This window comes from Corythoichthys intestinalis, chromosome 1 (assembly GCF_030265065.1).
Source record: "Corythoichthys intestinalis isolate RoL2023-P3 chromosome 1, ASM3026506v1, whole genome shotgun sequence".
NCBI classification, from domain to species: Eukaryota; Metazoa; Chordata; class Actinopteri; order Syngnathiformes; family Syngnathidae; genus Corythoichthys; species Corythoichthys intestinalis.
Window position 1 is genome coordinate 12,071,991 of NC_080395.1, and position 21,510 is coordinate 12,093,500.

A 21,510-nucleotide genomic window follows, 5' to 3' on the forward strand; every position below is an offset into this window, starting at 1 on the left:
GATCAAACCTTTGGAAATTGCCTCCTGCAAGTAGTGATGGCAAACTGAAGCATCATGAAGCAATGAGGCTTTCCATCAAACTGGTTCGCTCCTGGGCCGAAGCATCATGAGGCTTCATTTGTTCTATTGCGCCTTCATGTGGAAAATAAATGTCATGACAGAGAGAGTGATTAAAATGATACCATGGATTTGATGGAGTCAAAAGGGCAGGGAGTTGTTATGTGAATGAATGTGCGTGTGTTACTTGAAAATAGAGCCTAGATTGGGCCCAAGAAATCCAGCCTGACCCGGCCCGAGTGATTAACTTAACTGTCAGGTCCGAGCCCGAATAAACCCGAAATTGTATTTTTTTTAATTTGTATACCCGAGCCCGAAAAAAAAGCCGAAATTTTATTTTTTATTTGTGAGAACCCAGAAGAAGGAAATGCAGGGATACAATGCATCACTCAGACCTGGACAGAGCACTGCTTGGAAAATGGCTGCATTTTGTGTGATCACATTTGTGACAACACCTATGTGCATAATGATAACAAATTAAAGCCTGTCTTTTATAACAATTTCTCCCAGTTGAACAAGACTGTAAAATGCATATTCAATAAACATTTATATCTTTCATATTTGTGTGTGGATAGTTCATGTGTCATTTCCTTGGTAAAATGCAGCAACAGACATTTATTTTAATTTCTTCAAGTTGGCAGAAAAGAATGCAATTTTTATTCATGTTTAAATAGTCTACATATTTTTATGATAATAATAAATGCATGTACACAACGGAATAACGCTGGATAGGTTTGTTAAATATATTTCTGTGTGGGATATTGTGCTCTCATGGACGCACCTCTCTGACAAGGAGAGGAACAGCAGCATATACAAAAATAAACTAAAATACTTTTAAATAACATTCTTTATTTTAATGACTCGCATCAGAACAGCCAAAAGAAAAACCTGCCTTAAGGAGCACTGAAACAAAATAAGAACATTTTAAAGAACACCACGAAGTCCTGCTTTGCACGAAGAGGTACGGCCCTCGAAACACATGATAATAAAGATGTTTGACTAATATCATATCCATATCGAAATTCGAAAAGGAAATATCAGGATGCAGAGTTGCAGACTCGCGGAGAGCCCCATGCTGAGCCTTCATGTGCGCAAACAATGCACTGGCTCTGCATGCGGCTCATTTTGGATTACCACAGCGCCCTTTCTCTGTTTTATCCAATTTATTTATTTTATAACAAGTATTCCTTAGTTTAACATCCATACACAAATATACATTTATTCAAAAAAAAAAAAAAAAAAGTTAGCGAGAGAAGAAGTCCGGCCCGACCCGACCCGAACGTAAATGAGTGACATTTTGGGCCCGACCTGAGCTCAAGATCTAGGCTCTATTTGAAAGAATGATTGCCTTATATTAGACATTGACACATAAACAAGAAACAAGGCACACCTTTCATTCATTTTTATTGAGGAAAACTTTCCTAATTTCTTAGGAATAATTAAAGTTTTTGGCTTGAAACGGTTTCATTTTTTTTTTTTTTTTTTTTAAAAGATAGAATTTCTCCTGCTTTTGAAAATAGTCATTCGCAAGGGACGGATGAGGCCGGGGTACAATGCCTCAACATAGATGAAGTGTTCTCTTGGTACCCAAGTTCTTTAGAACAAAGTTTGCACGTCACCTTTTGAAAAATCAGCAAGTAGAAGAAAGACATTAAAACGAGGGATACACTGTGTTGTCACAATAATTTACAATTATATATTCACACTGGTTATTAATTTGTACCTTTTTAGGAGAGAACTGCTCAAAATGATCCCAGACAGGGGATGCGCTCTTCTTTTTCGATGTTGGACAGTGCGTCCATTGCAAAATGAATCCATTGAATTTAGGTTTGAAGATGCGAGCTGGGTGTGTCAGTGTCACCTGTCGTCTCGGTGCGCCACTTCATTTCGAATCACCGGCGAAACTATGTGTTGGCGATGACGTAGGAAGCCCGTCTCGTGAGGCTTCGGACGTAGCAACGTGCCTTCCGAGGCTTCGGGCGTGGCCACAAGAGTAATCAACACATGCCTCGATGCGCGCTTTGCAGATTTTTTTCCGGTTTACTCGGCACACGCCTCGGCGCCTCGGCACAGTAGGGCACATCACTACCTGCAAGTACACGTCACTTCCGCTTATTAATATTCATGACATTAGCTACCGTTGCTAACTAAGTAGGGACTGTCATTAATCGGGTAATGACAGGGACAAGCCACCGTTTGTCCCTCATAGGAAATGAATGGAAATCGTGTACGAAGGAGATGTTTACAAAGCTAAATCTACCAATTCTCTTCGAAAATGATGTGCCTGGTGCCAAATTCACTGGCAAAGATGTGGAAGAACATAAAAATGTTGCGTTAAAGAGAGGGCTTGAGTGTCGAAGGCTGAAAAAGACGGGGAAAAAATGAGCCGACCTAAGCATAGCTTTAGCTTTTTTATTGACGCGACTGACAATGACATTTTCCTGTTTCAACAAATTATCCTTTACTATCAGCCCTGTCTTTCTTATATATCCTCTGGTTGTCCTACATCTCTTACCGTTCTTGGGGGTAATTTAGTTACCTTTGTGTAGCGATTGCAAATGCTGCTCAGTGACAGCCAAAGGACACTTTGAATTTTTTCATTGATAACACATCTTAATTCTATAATTTATTTACACTTCCCCCTTACTAAAGTTTTTATATATATAGATAGATATTTTATATATATATATATATATATATATATATATATATATATATATATATATATATATAACTATAACAAACGGTAACAGTGGCAGTCAGATACCATTGTAATTCTTTTCTGGTCATTCTTTGTCAGACAGAAGCAGTACGGCACAACGTTACACTAAAAAAATAAGTTAAAAATATAAAAATGGCTTACCTCTTTGTCCTCTGAAAGACCATGCCAACCCAACATAATGTTTACTACATATGAAATGTGAATGAATTCACCGAGCTGGTGTTAAAGTCCGCGGTCGTCACATTTTTTACTCCCGAGTTTTTGGTTTCCGGAAACGTATAAAGAAAACATCCTTCATGTGTCATAATGTCTAGAGTCGTTTCTACAAGTTCCAAAAAAGCAATGCGTGATCGGCATGTTCGTTTTTGAAAGATTACCGGAGAAAAGTAGCACTTTTTACGTTGGGTCTATGCGAGGGCGGGTCTATGTCGTCCCACTTCGGCTTTACTTCCGCCACAACCACACAATAGACCCTACTCACGTGACGTCACAGCCACGCCCCCGCGCCATGATGTCCGCATACTCGCCATAGAAATGCATTAGCGCTTCGTAAATTCTTCCTATTATTGCACGTTTTACTGCTCGTCAACATTAATACTCAAAATGGTGAAGTCGTGTGTGGCGGTCGGTTGCAAAAACAGAGACGATAGACGGAGAGACTTGAATTTTTACCGTATTCCGAGAGATCCGAAGAGGAGGCCGCGATTGACTGCTGCAATTCGACGAGAAAACTGGGCTCCTAACGACTACCACAGATTATGTAGTAGTCATTTTATATCTGGTAAGATGCATTTAATATATATTTAGAGGGTTTTGGGCTGACAACCACAATTAAGATAATTGCTAGGCTAATCGCCGACAACATACACGTATGTACAGTATGTAGTTAGTGCTATCGCTAAACCATATAAACATTAAAAGCCCTAGCTCCATTGACAAATGACATGAAATACATTAGACTTGACAGTGGATGTTAGCAAGAACAAAAGATTTTGAATTGAAAATTTCGTAACTCACCTTCCGAGCACAAGATTCCTGCCGAATTTTCGTGTACGAGGACGTGTTTCACTTAACCAGCAACGTAGCATTTATAAGCCTCCAAGCTCTTAAAGTTTTTCAAACTTTCGTGAGAATAGGCTGATTTTGTGTGGGTATCAGATGTCAGGCGAAGCCAGCGGGTCGAAAAACATCGATTTAGGCATCAAATACGGATCTGGCGAATGGATAAACTGAAGCTTTTCCACGTAACGCCTTTTATGCAACGGATCCAATGAGTTTACAGCGTCAGATGACACCGGGGCTTCCATGAATTGCTCTATAACTTGCTCGACTAATTGAAAACAATGAGAATAGGTCTGAAAAAGAGGTACAGTATGGCGGCCGGAAACAGCGACACGCCCATTTTGTGACGTAGGTGAGTAGGGTCTATACAAGGGAACGAACCATACAAAACTAAAAATAACATAACAATAAAAGAAGGTAAACTACAGTGATACAAAAATTAGGCCATCTATTGGCCCAGTTTTAAAAGGCACCTATTCCAGTGCTTCCAGAACAGTGACAAGCAGCGAGTAGAACTATGCAAAATGTTTGTCAGGCCCCAGACAGTCACATTTTCCGAACATTTCAGACGATAAATAAAATTAAACATTAGCACCCTTAGAAGGGCCTGGAGAGTATTCACCTGAGCAGATACAAACATTTCAGAGGCACTGCACCATCTGGGTCTTTTTCAGCAAGATTCTCAAAGAATCATTGTATGCCACTTGCAGTCTCTGAAAACTTGTCATAGTGTAATCTGACCACAGATGCGCAGTGTAGAGGGGAGTACAATAAGCCTTGAACAGGGCGAGCTTGACCTCATCAGAGCATGGACCAAATTTTCGAGAGACACATGAGCCACACTGTCGCAATATGTCCTCGTTGTCAGTCAGAGTGTCCATGAGCAGATGACCAAGGTATTTTACCTGACTACAGGACCAGACAATTTAAAATTAGGGAAAACCAAACGTTTGTCCTCTTTGGTTCTTAAAATCATAATGACACTCTTTGATTCATTGTATTTGATGTTGTGTAACTCCCGATACCCTGAACACACATTGAGTAGCTGCTGTAGACCTGCTGAGCTTGGGCTAAGTAGCACACAATCATCTGCATACATTAGATGGTTGACCACCAAGCCACCAACCATGCAGCCATTTCTACACTTACTTAATAATTTTGACAAATTTGACAATTTTAAAGAGGGGTGCAAGAGCAGAAACTGCCATTTCAACCATGTCTGTGTGTTCTGCCATAAATGAATTGGATAGTTGTAAAAAAGAACAGCACATGAAAAATCATGGACAACTTTTTCAAAAGAGGCTCGTGAGAAACCGAATAATGAAATTGAAATGCTTTTTCTATTGTAAATGCAGGAATCAGAATATTTTGTCACACGCTAGAATTCAAAGGTTTTTTCTCAGTGTGGCTACTTGCATGGCGTACTAAATGTTTTTTCTGAGGAAATCTTTTACCGCAAAGTGAGCATGTAAACGGCTTTTCTCCAGTGTGTGTTCTTGTGTGATAGTTTAAATTTTCCTTTGTGGAGTATTTTTTATCACAAAGTGTGCAGGCATAAGGCTTCTCTCCAGTGTGTGTTCTTGTGTGATAGTTTAAATTTTCCTTTGAGGAGTATTTTTTATCACAAAGTGTGCAGGCATAAGGCTTCTCTCCAGTGTGTGTTCTTGTGTGAGAGTTTAAATGTGACTTCATGAAGTATTTTTTATCACAAAGTGTGCAGGCATAAGGCTTCTCTCCGGTGTGTGTTCTTATGTGATAATTTAAACCTCCTTTATTGGTGCATCTTTTACCACAAAATGTGCAGGCAAAAGGTTTCTCCCCAGTGTGGGTTCTTGTGTGATAGTTTAAATTTTCCTTTGTAAAGTATTTTTTATCACAAAGTGTGCAGGCATAAGGCTTCTCTCCAGTGTGCGTTCTTGTGTGAGAGTTTAAATCTGCCTTCTTGAAGAATTTTTTATCACAAAGTGTGCAGGCATAAGGCTTCTCTTCAGTGTGTGTTCTCATGTGAAAATTTAAACCTACTTTATGGGTGCATCTTTTACCACAAAATGTGCAGGCAAAAGGCTTCTCTCCAGTGTGTCTACGCATGTGTGCCTTTAAGGAGCATTTCCAAGGAAATATTTTATCACAAAGTGAGCAGGGAAAACTTTTCACAACCACGCCTTCGATTGTGTCTATTTTAAATGATGACTTGTCTAAGGATTTTGAAGCGTTTTGGTCAAAGTCATCCTCCTCCTCATCAGTATTAAAGTCAGAAGAATGTGACGTTAAGTCATCGCTGTCCGAAAGCGGAGCTAAGAGGCCGTCCGGTTGCTCTCCTTTTGTTGTCTGGTGCTGAAATGAGCTGTCGCTCAAAGGGTTCGCTGCTCCGCTCTCTTCGCTGGGTCCTTCGTCTTCTTCGATCTTCACACCGACACCCATTGGAAACTTGAGGATTTCAATTTCCTGTTTTTCTTCTTTGATGTCAGAGGTCTCTGGCTCCGCCTCCTGTTTGATCAAAGGCATGTCAGGCTCCTCCTTCTGTTTAACGTGGACGGGATTGTGCTTCTCAGGGTGAAGATCTTCTACAGTGACGTCTGCGGGACTCTGGATGGGGGGTGGGAAAATCACGTGATTTGCTGACGTCAGAAGAAAAACAGGTAGTCCCCGGGTTACGACGAAACCAACTAATATAATTTCAACTTTAGGACGCTGGAGTCTACAGTCTTTCTTTTTTAATCATGTTGACTTTTGTTTTGTGATGCATGCTTTTACTTTGGCGTAGGAAATGTAGGGCAGGTAGTACTTCCGCACGCGAGGCACACACACACACCATTTGCACCCACGAAGAAGCCGAGTGTGAGAGAGGAAAGACCCTGCGCGCACATTTGTTACTTTCGAAGCATCCAGAGGCAACACCTTTTGTACAGTTTCTTATGCGTTTTCAATTGTGGTCGAATACTTTGGGCGAGTTGATGTGATTTTTTTTTTTAATGATGTGTGGACGCTGATACGTGCTAATCGTTTGTGTTTATTGTTATTGCTGTATTAGCAGCGAGTTATCAAAATTTGAACTGCTATTATTGACGATGAACTGATTTCATTCAATTTTTATTTTTGTTTCATTCTGCACGTGCTGATGTCATGAGTAGCTGAATAAAGTCAGGAAACCACATGGACTTCTCTCCAACATCTTGGCGAGGACAGTACAATGTTGTCTATTCTAGGGTTTTGGATAGTTATTTTGAATTTTAGGCGGTATTTAAAGGGTTAATTCTAGGGTTGGGAATCTCTGGCATGAAGCCGATTCGATATGTATCTAGATACACAGGTTTTGATTCGATTCAAAAGCGATACATTTTTAAGGCCGCGCGATTCGATTGGATACAGTTTAAGAAGGATACGTTTCGATACAGAGTGAAAACGATACGATAGTAAACATTAGTTGTGTGTGTTCGTACAGTATTTCAAACATAAAAAAAAGATTAAATTAAACAACAAAATTTCATACCAATGTTGTTTTATTTTTTTATGAAAAAAATAAAGCTTACTATAGACCGTCATTTTGTTGGATGGGATTGATAATAAAATAAAACTCCAGTGACAGACAACAATAAAGTGCAGTTATTTAACCCTTTAACACCGAACGTGTCGGCAGCGACGCGTTTAATAGTCGTGTTTGAAGCTTCGTCACGCTGTAATTACGTCACCCACGTGTCGCTGGTTGGTCTCATTTGAAAGTGCGGAAGTTGATGTCTAAGCCAGTTTTTATTTGAAGTCAATCGACCAAGAAAAACGGGAGATAATGTCATTTGAGTTTTATAGTTTTATGGCACTCATAAATATGCATTAAAACGCTGCATGTACCATGTATCTATCTCCATATTTCCATCATTTCTTGTCCTTTTTCAAAACCGAAAGCAGCACAAAAGACTACATATCCCAAGATCCGTTGTGATGTCAAGAAGGACGAACCGAATGCGAACATTTTTAATAAATTGCCGATCTAGGCTGCAACTAAGGAAAAGAAGGCATGAACACCGGTTGGATTGCGCGAGCTACTTTGAAACATGCAGAATGAATCGAAAACTAAATTTAGCGCAAGCTAATGCATTTTTTCATCAACTCAAGGAATAGGATGAGCTGCATTTGTCGTTGTTTTCCTCGGATTAGTTGGCGTCTCGGCGAGTAGAAATGACAGCAGCGCTCAAACGGCAGAAGAGTAGGCTGTGTGACGTTGAATGTGACGCAGCTCAGTGACCTGTTCAAAAACAAACTTTATTGAGTGCGCAACAAAAAAAAAAAAACAACAAAAAAAAAAAACTATCGGGTCGCATGCCTGAAAAAATTGAATTGAACTGAGCTACTGGACTGTCTCAGAAAATTAGAATACACAATATTCTAATTTTCTGAGACAGTCCTGTACATTAATCCACCATTTAAAGCAGGGGTGTCCAAACTTTTTGCAAAGGGGACCAGATTTGGCGTGGTAAAAATGTGGGGGGCCGACCTTGGCTGATGTCCTTTACATAGAACAATATACAGGACTGTCTCAGAAAATTAGAATATTGTGTATTCTAATTTTCTGAGACAGTCCAGTACTTGTCAATATTTTTGAAAATACTTGTTTAATTGTTATATTTTTTTTTTTCTTCACTATGAATCTTTTCAATATTTATATAGATGTGTGTTCGAGAAGCTTGATTGCATGTACGTATACTTTAGGTAAGGTGATGGGTATAATACCTAACTTCACAAAGAGATATCCTCCAAACCTTTTTTGTGTTAGATGATATAATTTTTTTTCTCACTATTTTGCACTGTATATAACCTGTTTTGACCACAGTATGTGTAAAGGCCAAAAACGCCTATGACCATACCCGCTGTGTGTTGAATAGTCAAACATAAAACTATTCAATCTTATTTTTTTCGATTAAATGTTTATCCTAACAAGTTGAATAAATATTATCAAGCTTCAAAACGGATGGTTGAGCATGTTTGGTTGTCAATTGGACACCAACATTACAAATTTTGAAAAAAATATTTCGGGATTTTTTTTGTCTTTTTGGGTCCAAAATGTGGATTATAATTGGTCAGTGAAGAAAACAACGGTTTGGACATGAAGTTCAAGGTGTCTTGATAAAAGGGACTCAACTTGGCCATTGTGAACATTTTTTTCTTTGAAATATAAAGGCAACATCAAATGCATGCAAATTCGGCCAAAATAGGCTTAGGTGTTAAAGGGTTAACTAATGTATTTTCTGGTGTTTTGAGCACAATAGGCAAGTAATTTAAGTGCAAACTTTCAACGTTAACATCTTACAAGCAAAAAATATTAATTATATGCAGCAGCTCTAGAAAAAAAATTAAACCTGCTCATGTTATCATAAATTAATAATAAATTATGCTTTACCACTGGAATAACTGGGTGAATAAAAACATGGCATTTTAAACAGACAGGTATATAATCATTACTTTAACCTTATACACAGCAAAGTCATTCACTTATGCCTGTGCTTCCACATTATTTTATTCCTCATCACTGTCTACATCTTTTTTGAAGGGCAGATTTTTCTTGAGGAAGATCAACTGATCCACATCTTCATTTTTAAGTAAACTGCGTTTAACTGTCCATTGTTTTAGCATGTTGCTTCGTTGCCATGACTAGTTTCGTTTTGGGCTGTGAAGAAAACGCTACGGAGCGTGCGTTAGTGGTTTTGTTAGCTCTCGCGTTGTTATGACACGCCCGTGACGATCGGGTAATGACGGCGACTACTAGCCGTTCTGCCGAAATGAATGGGAAGTTGAGGCAACCACGACGGCGGTCACAATCTAACTGCACTGTGTGGTGAATGACACAAGCGCAGGATGTAAAAGCTAAATTTTTATCATATTAAGCAACTAGGCATTAGAAGCAGATTCTTGTGTTCACGATTGCCAAATTCTATCTCTACTATCGGTTCATTGAATATTTAATGGCTAATTAGTAATTAGCCATTGTAATGGTGTAACGGTACACAAAAATCTCGGTTCGGTACGTATCTCGGTTTTGAGGTCACGGTTCGGTTCATTTTCATTACAGTAAGAAAACAAAATGCAAAATATAAATGTGTTAGTTGTTTACTACACACTTTTGTGCTTTCAACAATAGGAACAGTAGCCTATACAAAACTAGAATTCTGCTAAAAAAAGTAGCGGGTATTTAAAGATAATAATCCAACAACAATTTGCCTTTCAGACCTCGCGTATTGGTCAGCTTTCTTTCTGAAAGAAAGAAGAAAAAAAGAAGTCCTGTGCTAAAGAGAAAAGCAATCCCAAAGACAAAGATTTTAACATGTATTTTACAAATGAAATGCCTCAATGAATCATTTTTTTTCTTATGAACGGTTTTCAAAAGCTTTATTGGTGGATTTTCTCAGGTTAAAGTGCCAGACAGAAATTAATAGATTTAATTGCGTAAGCAGGATCTGTGTATTATTCTTATTATTTAATTCCAGGTGTTTTAGCTCATTTCAATTTATTTTATTTAAATGGGCTATTATTTATTTTGGGTTTATATTTTACAAATGTGATGTAGTATTAATTTATATTGTATATTTTATTTTGGTTATTATTATAGCAGAGAAGACAGCAGTAAATCAACAAAGACAAGTCAACTGTGCCTCGAACTACCACTCAAGAGATCTGATGGACTCAAAAAGTGGGTTACGATTGCATAAAATCGAAAATCGAAAAAAAAATGAAAATCGACCGGATCCCCCGTATTTTTACACGAGTGACTTCCGGTCTGCCCGATCCTAGCTACTGGTAGTAGTATTGATGCAGGAGGGTCGCATCTCGCGTCAAATAATAAACTCTGCCATTCTTTTCACGTGCGTCGTGTTGAGCCGCTTCTGGGACGCGTCTAACATGCAGCCGCACTGCGACTGGTGTGCATTGGCTGATTGACTTGTAATGCCCGCGTTTCATTGCGTTCTCGCGGCGTTGACGTTTCCGGGTTACAGTCCTACCGTGTTGGTGCTCATAATAGTAGAGAAGACGGAGTAAATAGAAATTACACAAAGAAACTGTAACCGGATCGACTCACAGCCTCGAAATGTAAGGGCTACATTACGTCAGAAACTCGTTCGGTACACCTCCGTTCCGAACCGAGCACCACGTACCGAAACGGTTCAATACAAATACATGTACCGTTACACCCTTACTAATTACTGTCGAATGGTGACTTTACTATCGATACAGCTGTATCTCTCACCTGTAAAACCGGATATCCGGTCGTTCGGTTTATCGTTCTCAACCTTAGTTAATTCCGATTTATGCGGAAATTCAGGTTACATCTCCAGCGTAGGAATGGAACTCGTTCGTAAACCGGGGACTGCCTGTATACATAGATGAATTCATTGACTTCATGTTTTACTATGCTGGCCCGAGAAGCATTCTTTAAGTTAAAAATGTGTTGCATGACAATATATTGAACCCTGACATATTGGCAGAGGTGGGAAGTAATGCGTTGCATTTACTCCATTACTTTTACACCTCCGTGAAGTTGGCCCCCCATCAGACGCAAATTTATATAAAAATTATGTCAATCGTTTGTGCTATGATTGTGCTGGTTTGTGCTGCAAAAAGTTTCGTTTGTGCCATCATCGTTTTGCAGTTATTAAACATTGTTTTTTAGGTCATCCAGAGTTCACCCAGCCCCCCATCTGTGGCGGAATGGAACCCCGGTGGTGTCATTTGATTCTGCCTCGTTAGTGCTGGATTGTGCTGCAAAAAGTTTTGTTTGAACTGCTACGGTTTTTGAGATATTCATAAAAATGTCTAGTGATGACGTCACGCGCAGCCCCCCATCTGCGGCGGAATGGAACGGCGATGATGCCATTTTTTTCTTCATCGTTAGTGCTGGTTTGTGCTGCAAAAAGTTTCGTTTGTGCCATCATCGTTTTGCAGTTATTAAACATTGTTTTTTTAGGTCATCCAGAGTTCACCCAGCCCCCCATCTGCGGCGGAATGGAACCCCAGTGGTGTCATTTGATTCTGCCTCGTTAGTGCTGGATTGTGCTGCAAAAAGTTTTGTTTGAACTGCTACGGTTTTCGAGATATTCATAAAAATGTCTAGTGATGACGTCACGCGCAGCCCCCCATCTGCGGCGGAATGGAACGGCGATGATGCCATTTTTTTCTTCGTCGTTAGTGCTGGATTGTGCTGCAAAAAGTTTTGTTTGAACTGCTACGGTTTTCGAGATATTCATAAAAATGTCTAGTGATGACGTCACGCGCAGCCCCCCATCTGCGGCGGAATGGAACGGCGATGATGCCATTTTTTTCTTCGTCGTTAGTGCTGGATTGTGCTGCAAAAAGTTTTGTTTGAACTGCTACGGTTTTCGAGATGTTCATAAAAATGTCTAGTGATGACGTCACGCGCAGCCCCCCATCTGCGGCGGAATGGAACGGCGATGATGCCATTTTTTTCTTCGTCGTTAGTGCTGGATTGTGCTGCAAAAAGTTTTGTTTGAACTGCTACGGTTTTCGAGATATTCATAATAATGTAAAGTGATGACCTCAGTTTTCAGCGCTGCGGGCCGCACAATCGGTTCTTGCCTCGTGACGTTTCTGGCGCAATGCATTGTGGGTTTTCGTGTATTGTACAACAACAACAAGCCCGTGACGCGATCCTTTGCTCGGCATCCATTCTGCGTGGTAATCGATGAAAATGGTACACTCGTGTTGTTTGAAAGACTGCCATTCTAGGTCCCATGATAGAAACGAATGCAAAAAGGATGGGATACGTTTTTTTTTAGCATTCCCGCCTGGAAGAGCAAATATGGAACTCCGATGAGTTGACCAAGAGGCTTCGAATGGTTGCAGCGGTGAGAAGAAAGGCCATCGCTTTTCATTCATCAACTGAAAACATGTCGGTCTGTTCCCTACATTTCCATAAAGGTAAGTAACTGGAAGTGTTAATGTTCTTCGGACGCTGATACTGACTGCATTTAAACGCTTATGGCGTGTGGTTGTGTTGCTTGCTTTGGCTAACCACGCTAGTGTCTAAGAGAGGCTAACTGTAGCCCTACTGGCTAACTGTGCATAAACCACAGGCGTTCACCGTATGATACTAGTACACAAAAAAACAGTTCAAAGGTAACAAAGTAAGGGTATTAATGAAGTTGTAACAGCACACCATGAATGATTATAAGTATGGGAGATGTGTTAGAAATAAATGCTATATTTACCTCCCGCTTAGGCTACTGATATGCTTGACCAAGCAGTCTGTGGAGGAGACTACAGATCTACTAAATCACCAGAAGAAATCTTCTGCTTGTTTGTTATGCCTAATGATCAGTTAAACTTAAAAAATAATTAATAAATTTAAAAAAATCTGTTGCATACACATCAGTGCCATATGAAGGCAGTTCCCACCAGTTTAGACACACTACAAAGCTTTAAAATCCATTTTAAGTAACTAATGTTAACCTGTTGTATGACTGATACGACTTTTGTAATTGCAGGAAAACCAGCATATGAAAGAAATGAGGCAGACCCTGACTGGGCACCATCCTTACGCCTGGGACACACATGTGTTCAACCCACCAACGTGGACCGCTCTTCTAGACGAAGTAGGCATGAGAAATTGAGGATGGAGGAGGACGTTGGTGCGCTACAGGAGGAGCCTTCAGCGCCCTTCAGATGCTCCTTCTGACCTTCATGCGCCTGCGTTAGGACCTGTCTGCACTACACATTGCACACATATTCCATGTTTCCCGTAAGACTGTGTACTGAGTGTTCAATGACATGGTGCCCTTTTTACATGCTAACTTGAGACGAGCAATTGTTTGGCCCAACAGAGAAACACTCTATAAAACAATGCCTCACGAGTTTGTTGAGTCCTTCAGACGCAGAGTTGCAGTGATTATTGATTAAAAAAAAAAAAAAAAAAAATTACAGAGAAACCATCAAATATTAAGGCCCGTGCGCAAATGTTTTCTAGTTATAAGCATAACTACACCATGAAATACCTAATTGGAATCACACCAAAGTGGGGAATTTGTTTCATGTCAAAAGGTTGGGGTGGTTGCACAAGTGACAAACATATCACCTTGAACAGTGCTTTGCTCAATAACCTTTTGCCTGGGGACATTGTCTTGGCTGACAGAGGTTTTGATATTCAAGAACACGTGGGTATGTTATGTGCAGAGGTCCAACTCCCTGCGTTCACAAACGGTCGCTGTCAGTTAGCTGGTAGAGATGTGGAGGAGACTAGGAAGATGGCACATTTGAGGATCCATGTTGAACAGGTAATTGGTAATCTTTGCCAGAAGTATAAGATCCTAACAGGAACTAAACCTATTAACGTGGTTCTGCCATGTGACGGCGAAGATTGCACATTGTTGTAAAGATTGTTTTATGTTTGCGGTGCCCTTACAAACCTTTGCCCAACTGTTTTGTAGTTTGTACTGTTATACATGAAAGGTACCATTTAGTATGCTAACAGTTTCAGCCTTTCAAATTTAGCTGTTATTGATTTTTTGTATTTTGTTGTGACTTGATTGTACTTAATAAAACATTAAGTCATCTTGAATCCTATTCTTTGTAAGTACAGCATTTGTGTCAATACTGTATTTTATGTATGTATGTATATATATATACACACACACACGCATAATAATGTTTATACAAAGGACGACAGTTTACTACTTTGGCCAGGTACTTTTAATGTTGCCAAATTGTCAGTTAAAGCAAATCACAAACTACCAATCACCACTAACTTAAGTGGAGCACAGAGAGCAGAACTGACATATGTCTTTAGCTGTGTCATGTTGTGTAGACCAACACAGGTTAAATAATAATGGGGCAGTTCTCATTATCACACGCAACAAGTCATCTTTGGTCTTCAGACCACGGCAGAAGCACCATAACTGACGTCATAACTGACAAATACCGATCTCTCGCTTCCTTTTCAAGCTTCTCCACATAAGGAGTCTTGTCGTTCTTCAGGCTTTTTTCCATTTTGATGTGACATTCGCGTGGCTGCTTCCCCGCAAAACTCTACAAAACAAACGTGACTGCGGCGGATGTAGTCCAGGTCACTGAGATACACGAAAGATGGCGGCTCAGGTGGTCGTGATGACGTAGGAGACAACAACCGATAGATCAGCGGAGAACGTCACTGAAACCTGTCAGTGGACGCAATCTTATTCCTGATCTATTGTGCGGCCCGCGGCGCTGAAAACTGAGGTCATCACTTTACATTATTAAGAATATCTCGAAAACCGTAGCAGTTCAAACAAAACTTTTTGCAGCACAATCCAGCACTAACGACGAAGAAAAAAATGGCATCATCGCCGTTCCATTCCGCCGCAGATGGGGGGCTGCGCGTGACGTCATCACTAGACATTTTTATGAATATCTCGAAAACCGTAGCAGTTCAAACAAAACTTTTTGCAGCACAATCCAGCACTAACGACGAAGAAAAAAATGGCATCATCGCCGTTCCGTTCCGCCGCAGATGGGGGGCTGCGCGTGACGTCATCACTAGACATTTTTATGAATATCTCGAAAACCGTAGCAGTTCAAACAAAACTTTTTGCAGCACAATCCAGCACTAACGACGAAGAAAAAAATGGCATCATCGCCGTTCCATTCCGCCGCAGATGGGGGGCTGCGCGTGACGTCATCACTAGACATTTTTATGAATATCTCGAAAACTGTAGCAGTTCAAACAAAACTTTTTGCAGCACAATCCAGCACTAACGAGGCAGAATCAAATGACACCACTGGGGTTCCATTCCGCCGCAGATGGGGGGCTGGGTGAACTCTGGATGACCTAAAAAAACAATGTTTAATAACTGCAAAACGATGATGGCACAAACGAAACTTTTTGCAGCACAAACCAGCACTAACGATGAAGAAAAAAATGGCATCATCGCCGTTCCATTCCGCCGCAGATGGGGGGCTGCGCATGACGTCATCACTAGACATTTTTATGAATATCTCAAAAACCGTAGCAGTTCAAACAAAACTTTTTGCAGCACAATCCAGCACTAACGAGGCAGAATCAAATGACACCACCGGGGTTCCATTCCGCCACAGATGGGGGGCTGGGTGAACTCTGGATGACCTAAAAAACAATGTTTAATAACTGCAAAACGATGATGGCACAAACAAAACTTTTTGCAGCACAAACCAGCACTAACGACGAAGAAAAAAATGGCATCATCGCCGTTCCATTCCGCCGCAGATGGGGGGCTGCGCGTGACGTCATCACTAGACATTTTTATGAATATCTCGAAAACCGTAGCAGTTCAAACAAAACTTTTTGCAGCACAATCCAGCACTAACGAGGCAGAATCAAATGACACCACCGGGGTTCCATTCCGCCACAGATGGGGGGCTGGGTGAACTCTGGATGACCTAAAAAACAATGTTTAATAACTGCAAAACGATGATGGCACAAACGAAACTTTTTGCAGCACAAACGATTGACATAATTTTTATATAAATTTGCGTCTGATGGGGGGCCAACTTCACGGAGGTTACATTTACTTGAGTAACTTTTAGAGAAAAATGTACTTCTTAGAGTGATGATGATGATGAAACTTTTTTATTTCGAGCATGCACACACAAAAGAAACAAAAAACAAACAATATAATTCAACAAAAATAGTTGCACTCGAAAGGGAGTGGGAAGAAGAAAAAACTTATTTTATTTTCTCGTGTCCGCCGCAAATACAGTGGTCAGCCATCGGTACGCAAAAGCCTATGGAAGCCGTTGAGGGCCAGCGCGTTTGTCTACGTCCAGTACGCATGCGCGCATGCGGACCACTTATGTGCAGCCCTGGTTATAGTACAGTATAATAATAACAGTTCATATAGATGACGTTATTCTGAGGAAAAAAAATATTTAACAAAAATTAATATTCTTCGCAGTTACAATGTTACTTATTACTACTTTTTTACTTGTACTTGAGTAAATTTTTGGATGACTAATTTTATTTGAAACTTGAGTAATATAATCTGGAAGTAACTTTACTATTACTTGAGTATAATTTTTGGCTACTATACTCACCCCTGCATTTTAGTGGCAGGGTTGGTATACGTTTTTAATGGCCAAATTCAAGCTCTTTTAAAAGAACTTTCAAGACCATTTTAACAGTACCTTATAAATATTATCCCAATGAGTTATTATTGTTTTTTTTGTTGTTGTTTTTTTAAATATGGCGGAAATCATATTGCGCCATCTCACAAATGCACAAATGTCTTCCAAAATATTCGACGACCCTGGACGATGAAAAGTGGCAATTCTGAATTTCGTCTATTTTTTCCAAAAATAAATAAATAAAAGGTTTCCAATTATTTTGAATGAACATTGAGAGACGAGCACATATTTTTGCGTCTACAGGGACAACATCAACTTGGTGGAAATACACACTCAGCAAGAAAAAAAGTACATTATATTCAATGAATTATAGCCAACTCGACTCCACAAAAAAAAAAAAAAAAAAAAAAAAAAAAAGCGAATGATATGCTACGCTAACGCAGTGCTTCTCAATTATTTTCTGTGACGCCCTTCCCCAGGAAGACATAAATGTTTCGCGCCCCCCCCAACTCCATGCCGACACTGTAAACAGTATCATGTTTATCAAATCATTATTTTTATTATAAAGTACACCTCTGCATAATATTGTGTCCTATTTGAGAAGTACTTCCCCACAGTAACAATCACAACAAAACAAAGTCTGATATTGCATGAAAAATACAACTAATGTCATGACCTTACCTTCATTTTCTTTTGTTTCAGTTGTTCGTCGTGACCTGGATATCCTCTCCTCATTTCTACTCTTTGACTTGATGTTTGGGATTGTGTTGGCCACCAGTCAGTAGTAATTTGTCGCATCTTAAAGACAAGTCGAGAAGTGTCTCATACAATTAAATGTAATCACGCTCATGTCAACCGATCGATTTTTCCTGAAAACAAACTTTGCAAATCGAAAGTGAAGTCAAAGCAGTCGGAATGCGTTAACGTGTCTTAGCTAGCGAGCTAAGCTAAACTAAGTTAAGTGAGCCTGCGAAGCTTCAACATAAAGCCGAACGACTTCCATTATGCTTTAAAATAAGACTTTTTAGTCCATTAAATTCTCTCTTCGGTACTTACCCAATTAAATTGCTTTGAAGGAGGTCGTTTGGTTTGGAGAATGGAACACGAAAGAACAGCAAGCCCCGGATGGGTACATAGAGGTTACGTAAAGTGAACCGGAAGTAGAAACGTTCAAGTGCTGAATTTTCAGCCTAAGAAGATCAAGCCTTTGGAAATTCCATCACTTCACCTGGTCACCGGAGTAAAAAAAAAAAAAAAAAAAAAAAAAATCAATAAATATGATAAACATATCCGAATTCTAGTCATCACTATCAATACCTCAATTTTAAGGCTCAGAATTTAAATATTTCATAAATGTATACACTAACTTTATCCAATCGGTCTTTGTCAGTCACGTGCCCAAACTAGCGGACACGCCCCCATGCACCATTTTGAGTGTATCACGGATGTAAACAAACCAGAACAGGAGTAGCTCCGACGCCACATTACTGCCTCAAACTTCATCGCTGGATATAAAAAAAAGTCCCTCGTTTACGGTATCAGCGCTTACATTTTAAAAACTATAAATCTCTCGAAGCTCACGGACATTTAACGAATGGCTCGGTGCAGGATCTTCGCAGTTCGACCGCAGGACTGCGACAACACAGTCGTCACTCGTTGCTCCTCTCAGAAACATGATACAGCTCTTACTTGAACATCCCTGAACTTGAATTGTACCTTGAATATCATCTTAAACATCATATGACTAAATCAGGTGAAGGAACTGTCATAATGACATGCAAATTCATGTATATTGCACAATATATTGTTTCAGTGTTGACATTGCCATGCAAAGGTGCAATTCTCTCAATGCAGGACTTCTGTGAAGAGGGACAAATTTACTTGAACACGTTATTCTACAACTAGTGTTATTTTACTTCATATGCACGTTTTATAGTTCCTTGTATTGCTATTTTCTGTTTACCATTGTGCTGCTGCTGTGTTTTGATTGAGAATTTTAGTAAAAATTATAAATCCAAAAAAAGTAAACCTGTCAAACATCTCGTTTTGTTCGCAAACATTGTATTTCCTATTCAGTGTTTATCTCCACAAAATTGTTTGAATGTAATTAGTAAAAAAAAAAAAAAAAAAAAAAAAAAAAAGTACTTTTCATTATCAAAACCAACACTAGCGTTTTACGTACCTAAGAGAGGCAAGGAGTCAAGTCTTCAAAATTGTCACTGACATACTTTATTAAACAGGTTTAAGTCATCTACAAATGTATAAAACAAACTGCTTGTACAAACACTATGAAAAGAAAATTGTACTATACTACTGTTGAGCAATGGCTTATCAGGGCACAGCAGAAAGTGACCTTATCCAACATTGTGGCTTCTTCACCTTCACATGGAAGAATCATGTTTATGGGTATGGTTCCTGTTAAGATCTTATACTTCTGACAAACATTTCCGATGACCCTTTCAACATGGATTCTCAAATGTGCTGACAGCAGCCTTTTGTAAATGCTGGGAGTTTGACATCTGAACACTACATGCCCACACATTCTTGTATGTCAAAACCTCTGTCAGCCAAGACAATGTCCCCAGGTAACAAATTATCAAGAAAATCACTGTTCAGGGTTATATGTTTGTCACTTGTACGCCCTCCCCAGCCTTTTGATAAGAAACAAATGGCTCCCTTGGGTGTAATATATATTAAATACTTCATAGTGTGGTGGTGCTTGTAGCTGGAAAACATTTGGGCACGTGCTTTCAGATTTGATGGGTTTTCTGTGAAAATTTCAAAACGGTCAATAATCACAGTCTGTGTCACATCCTGATTGGTGTTGTGCGTCTCATCCTCTGTGATTAGCTGATCACCTTCTTCTCCAGCTTCATGTGTCCCCTCTTCAGTCTGTAGCTGACCACTTTCTTCTCAATTCAATTCAATTCAATTTTATTTGAATAGCCCTCAATCACAACAGAAGTCTCAAAGGGCTTAACAGAGGCAATATGAAATTAGAAATGAAGCAACAAAGATGAATAGATGCAACAAAGATGAATAGATGCAATTCAAGTCCTGGGTATCCCCTATCCTTAAGACCCTCCATGCCGGCAAGGAAAAACTCCAAAAACTCCAGAGTCAATTGGGAGAAAAATGAGAAACCTTGGGGAGTACCACAGTCAGGAGAGATCCACTCCCAGGACGGATAGACAGGAACCCCAGAACGGCTAAAGGGAATTAGCAAGCGAAATTATAGTCCGTAAAAATACAGTGGAGTAAAGGAGCAAGAAGAAGTCCCTCTAGTCAGATGAGACGGGGGTAGCAGCGAGGACGTCTATCCAGCCAGGGGTCCGGACAGTCAGGAGGCTGCAGCTGAAAAATAGCCCCTCCCCAGAGGGGAGGGGGGATAGGGGACACCGGATGACTAGTGATGAAGAGACTAGACAACTAGATATTAACATTGGAAAATAGAAATAAAGTAAGACAAGTGGTAGGTAGAGTAAGAAAAGGAGATAGAACTCAGCGGCTGTACTGCCCCCAGCATTATAGCTTCTAATGCAGCTTAGACTAAACTGTGAGTCTACTCCGACTTCAACTAGCCTAACCATAAGCTTTGTCGAATAGGAACGTTTTTAATCTAATCTTAAATGTGCAGACTGTCTCGGCTTCTTTAATACTAGCTGGAAGCTGATTCCATAAAACAGGGGCTTGGTGGCTAAAGGCTCTAGCTCCGACAGTACTTTTATAAACCCTGGAAACTACCAGTAGACCTGCATTCTGAGATCGGAGTGTTCTGTTGGGGCGGTATGGAACCAGAGCATCGGTGAGATAAGGTGGCCCCAACCCATTAATGGTCTTAAATGTAAGAAGGAGTATTTTAAATTTAATTCTAAACTCGACTGGAAGCCAGTGAAGTGCCTGGAGCACAGGGGTGATGTGCTCTCTTCTATTGGTTCCTGTTAAAAGTCTTGCTGCTGCGTTTTGGACTAGCTGAAGAACTTTTAGAGAGCTTTTAGGACAAGCTGCAAGTAGGGAGTTACAGTAATCCAATCTCGATGTAACGAACGCGTGAATTAATTTTTCTGCATCGCTTTTAGATAAAATATTTCTAATTTTGGCGATGTTGCGCAGGTGAAAGAAAGCCGTTCTACAGGTTTGTTTAATGTGTGCTTTAAACGATAAGTCAGGGTCAAATAAAACTCCTAGGTTTTTAACTGTGGTGCTGGAGGCTACACTTACATTGTCCAGAGTGACTATCTGGGCAGCTAAAGAGTCTCTAACACTTTTCGGGCCTATTATAAGGACTTCTGTCTTTTCAGGGTTAAGTAGAAGATAGTTAGTGCTCATCCAGGTATTTACATCTCGGACGCAGGCGCTTAGTTTTTCTACTTGCCTGACCTGCTCAGGTTTAATTGATAAATACAGTTGTGTGTCGTCAGCGTAACAATGAAAGTTAATGCTATGTTTTCTTATGATATTACCTAGAGGAAGCATATACAGCGTAAACAAGATGGGCCCGAGGACAGATCCTTGCGGCACACCATAACTAACTCTAGAGTACGATGATGATTGTTGGTTTACATTGACAAACTGGTACCTATTAGATAAATATG

The 21,510-nt window shown here is 39.9% G+C and overlaps 1 protein-coding gene across 2 annotated transcripts; it reads right to left on the reverse strand.

Annotated features, from left to right (window-relative positions):
* Positions 1–2,808: 2,808 nt before the first annotated feature.
* Positions 2,809–18,065, reverse strand: LOC130918864 (gastrula zinc finger protein XlCGF57.1-like). 2 transcript variants are annotated; one of them, XM_057841032.1, is made up of 3 exons: positions 17,972–18,065; positions 17,597–17,713; positions 2,809–6,427 (listed from the first exon to the last, which is right to left on the reverse strand). In XM_057841032.1, the coding sequence occupies exons 2-3, from the start codon at positions 17,711–17,713 to the stop codon at positions 5,213–5,215; spliced, it is 1,332 nt and encodes a 443-aa protein (XP_057697015.1). In that variant the 5' UTR covers positions 17,972–18,065; the 3' UTR covers positions 2,809–5,212. The 2 variants fall into 2 exon arrangements, 1 of the variants encoding a protein (XP_057697015.1); XR_009063848.1 differs by lacking the exon at positions 2,809–6,427 and adding an exon at positions 6,477–8,081.
* Positions 18,066–21,510: the final 3,445 nt, after the last annotated feature.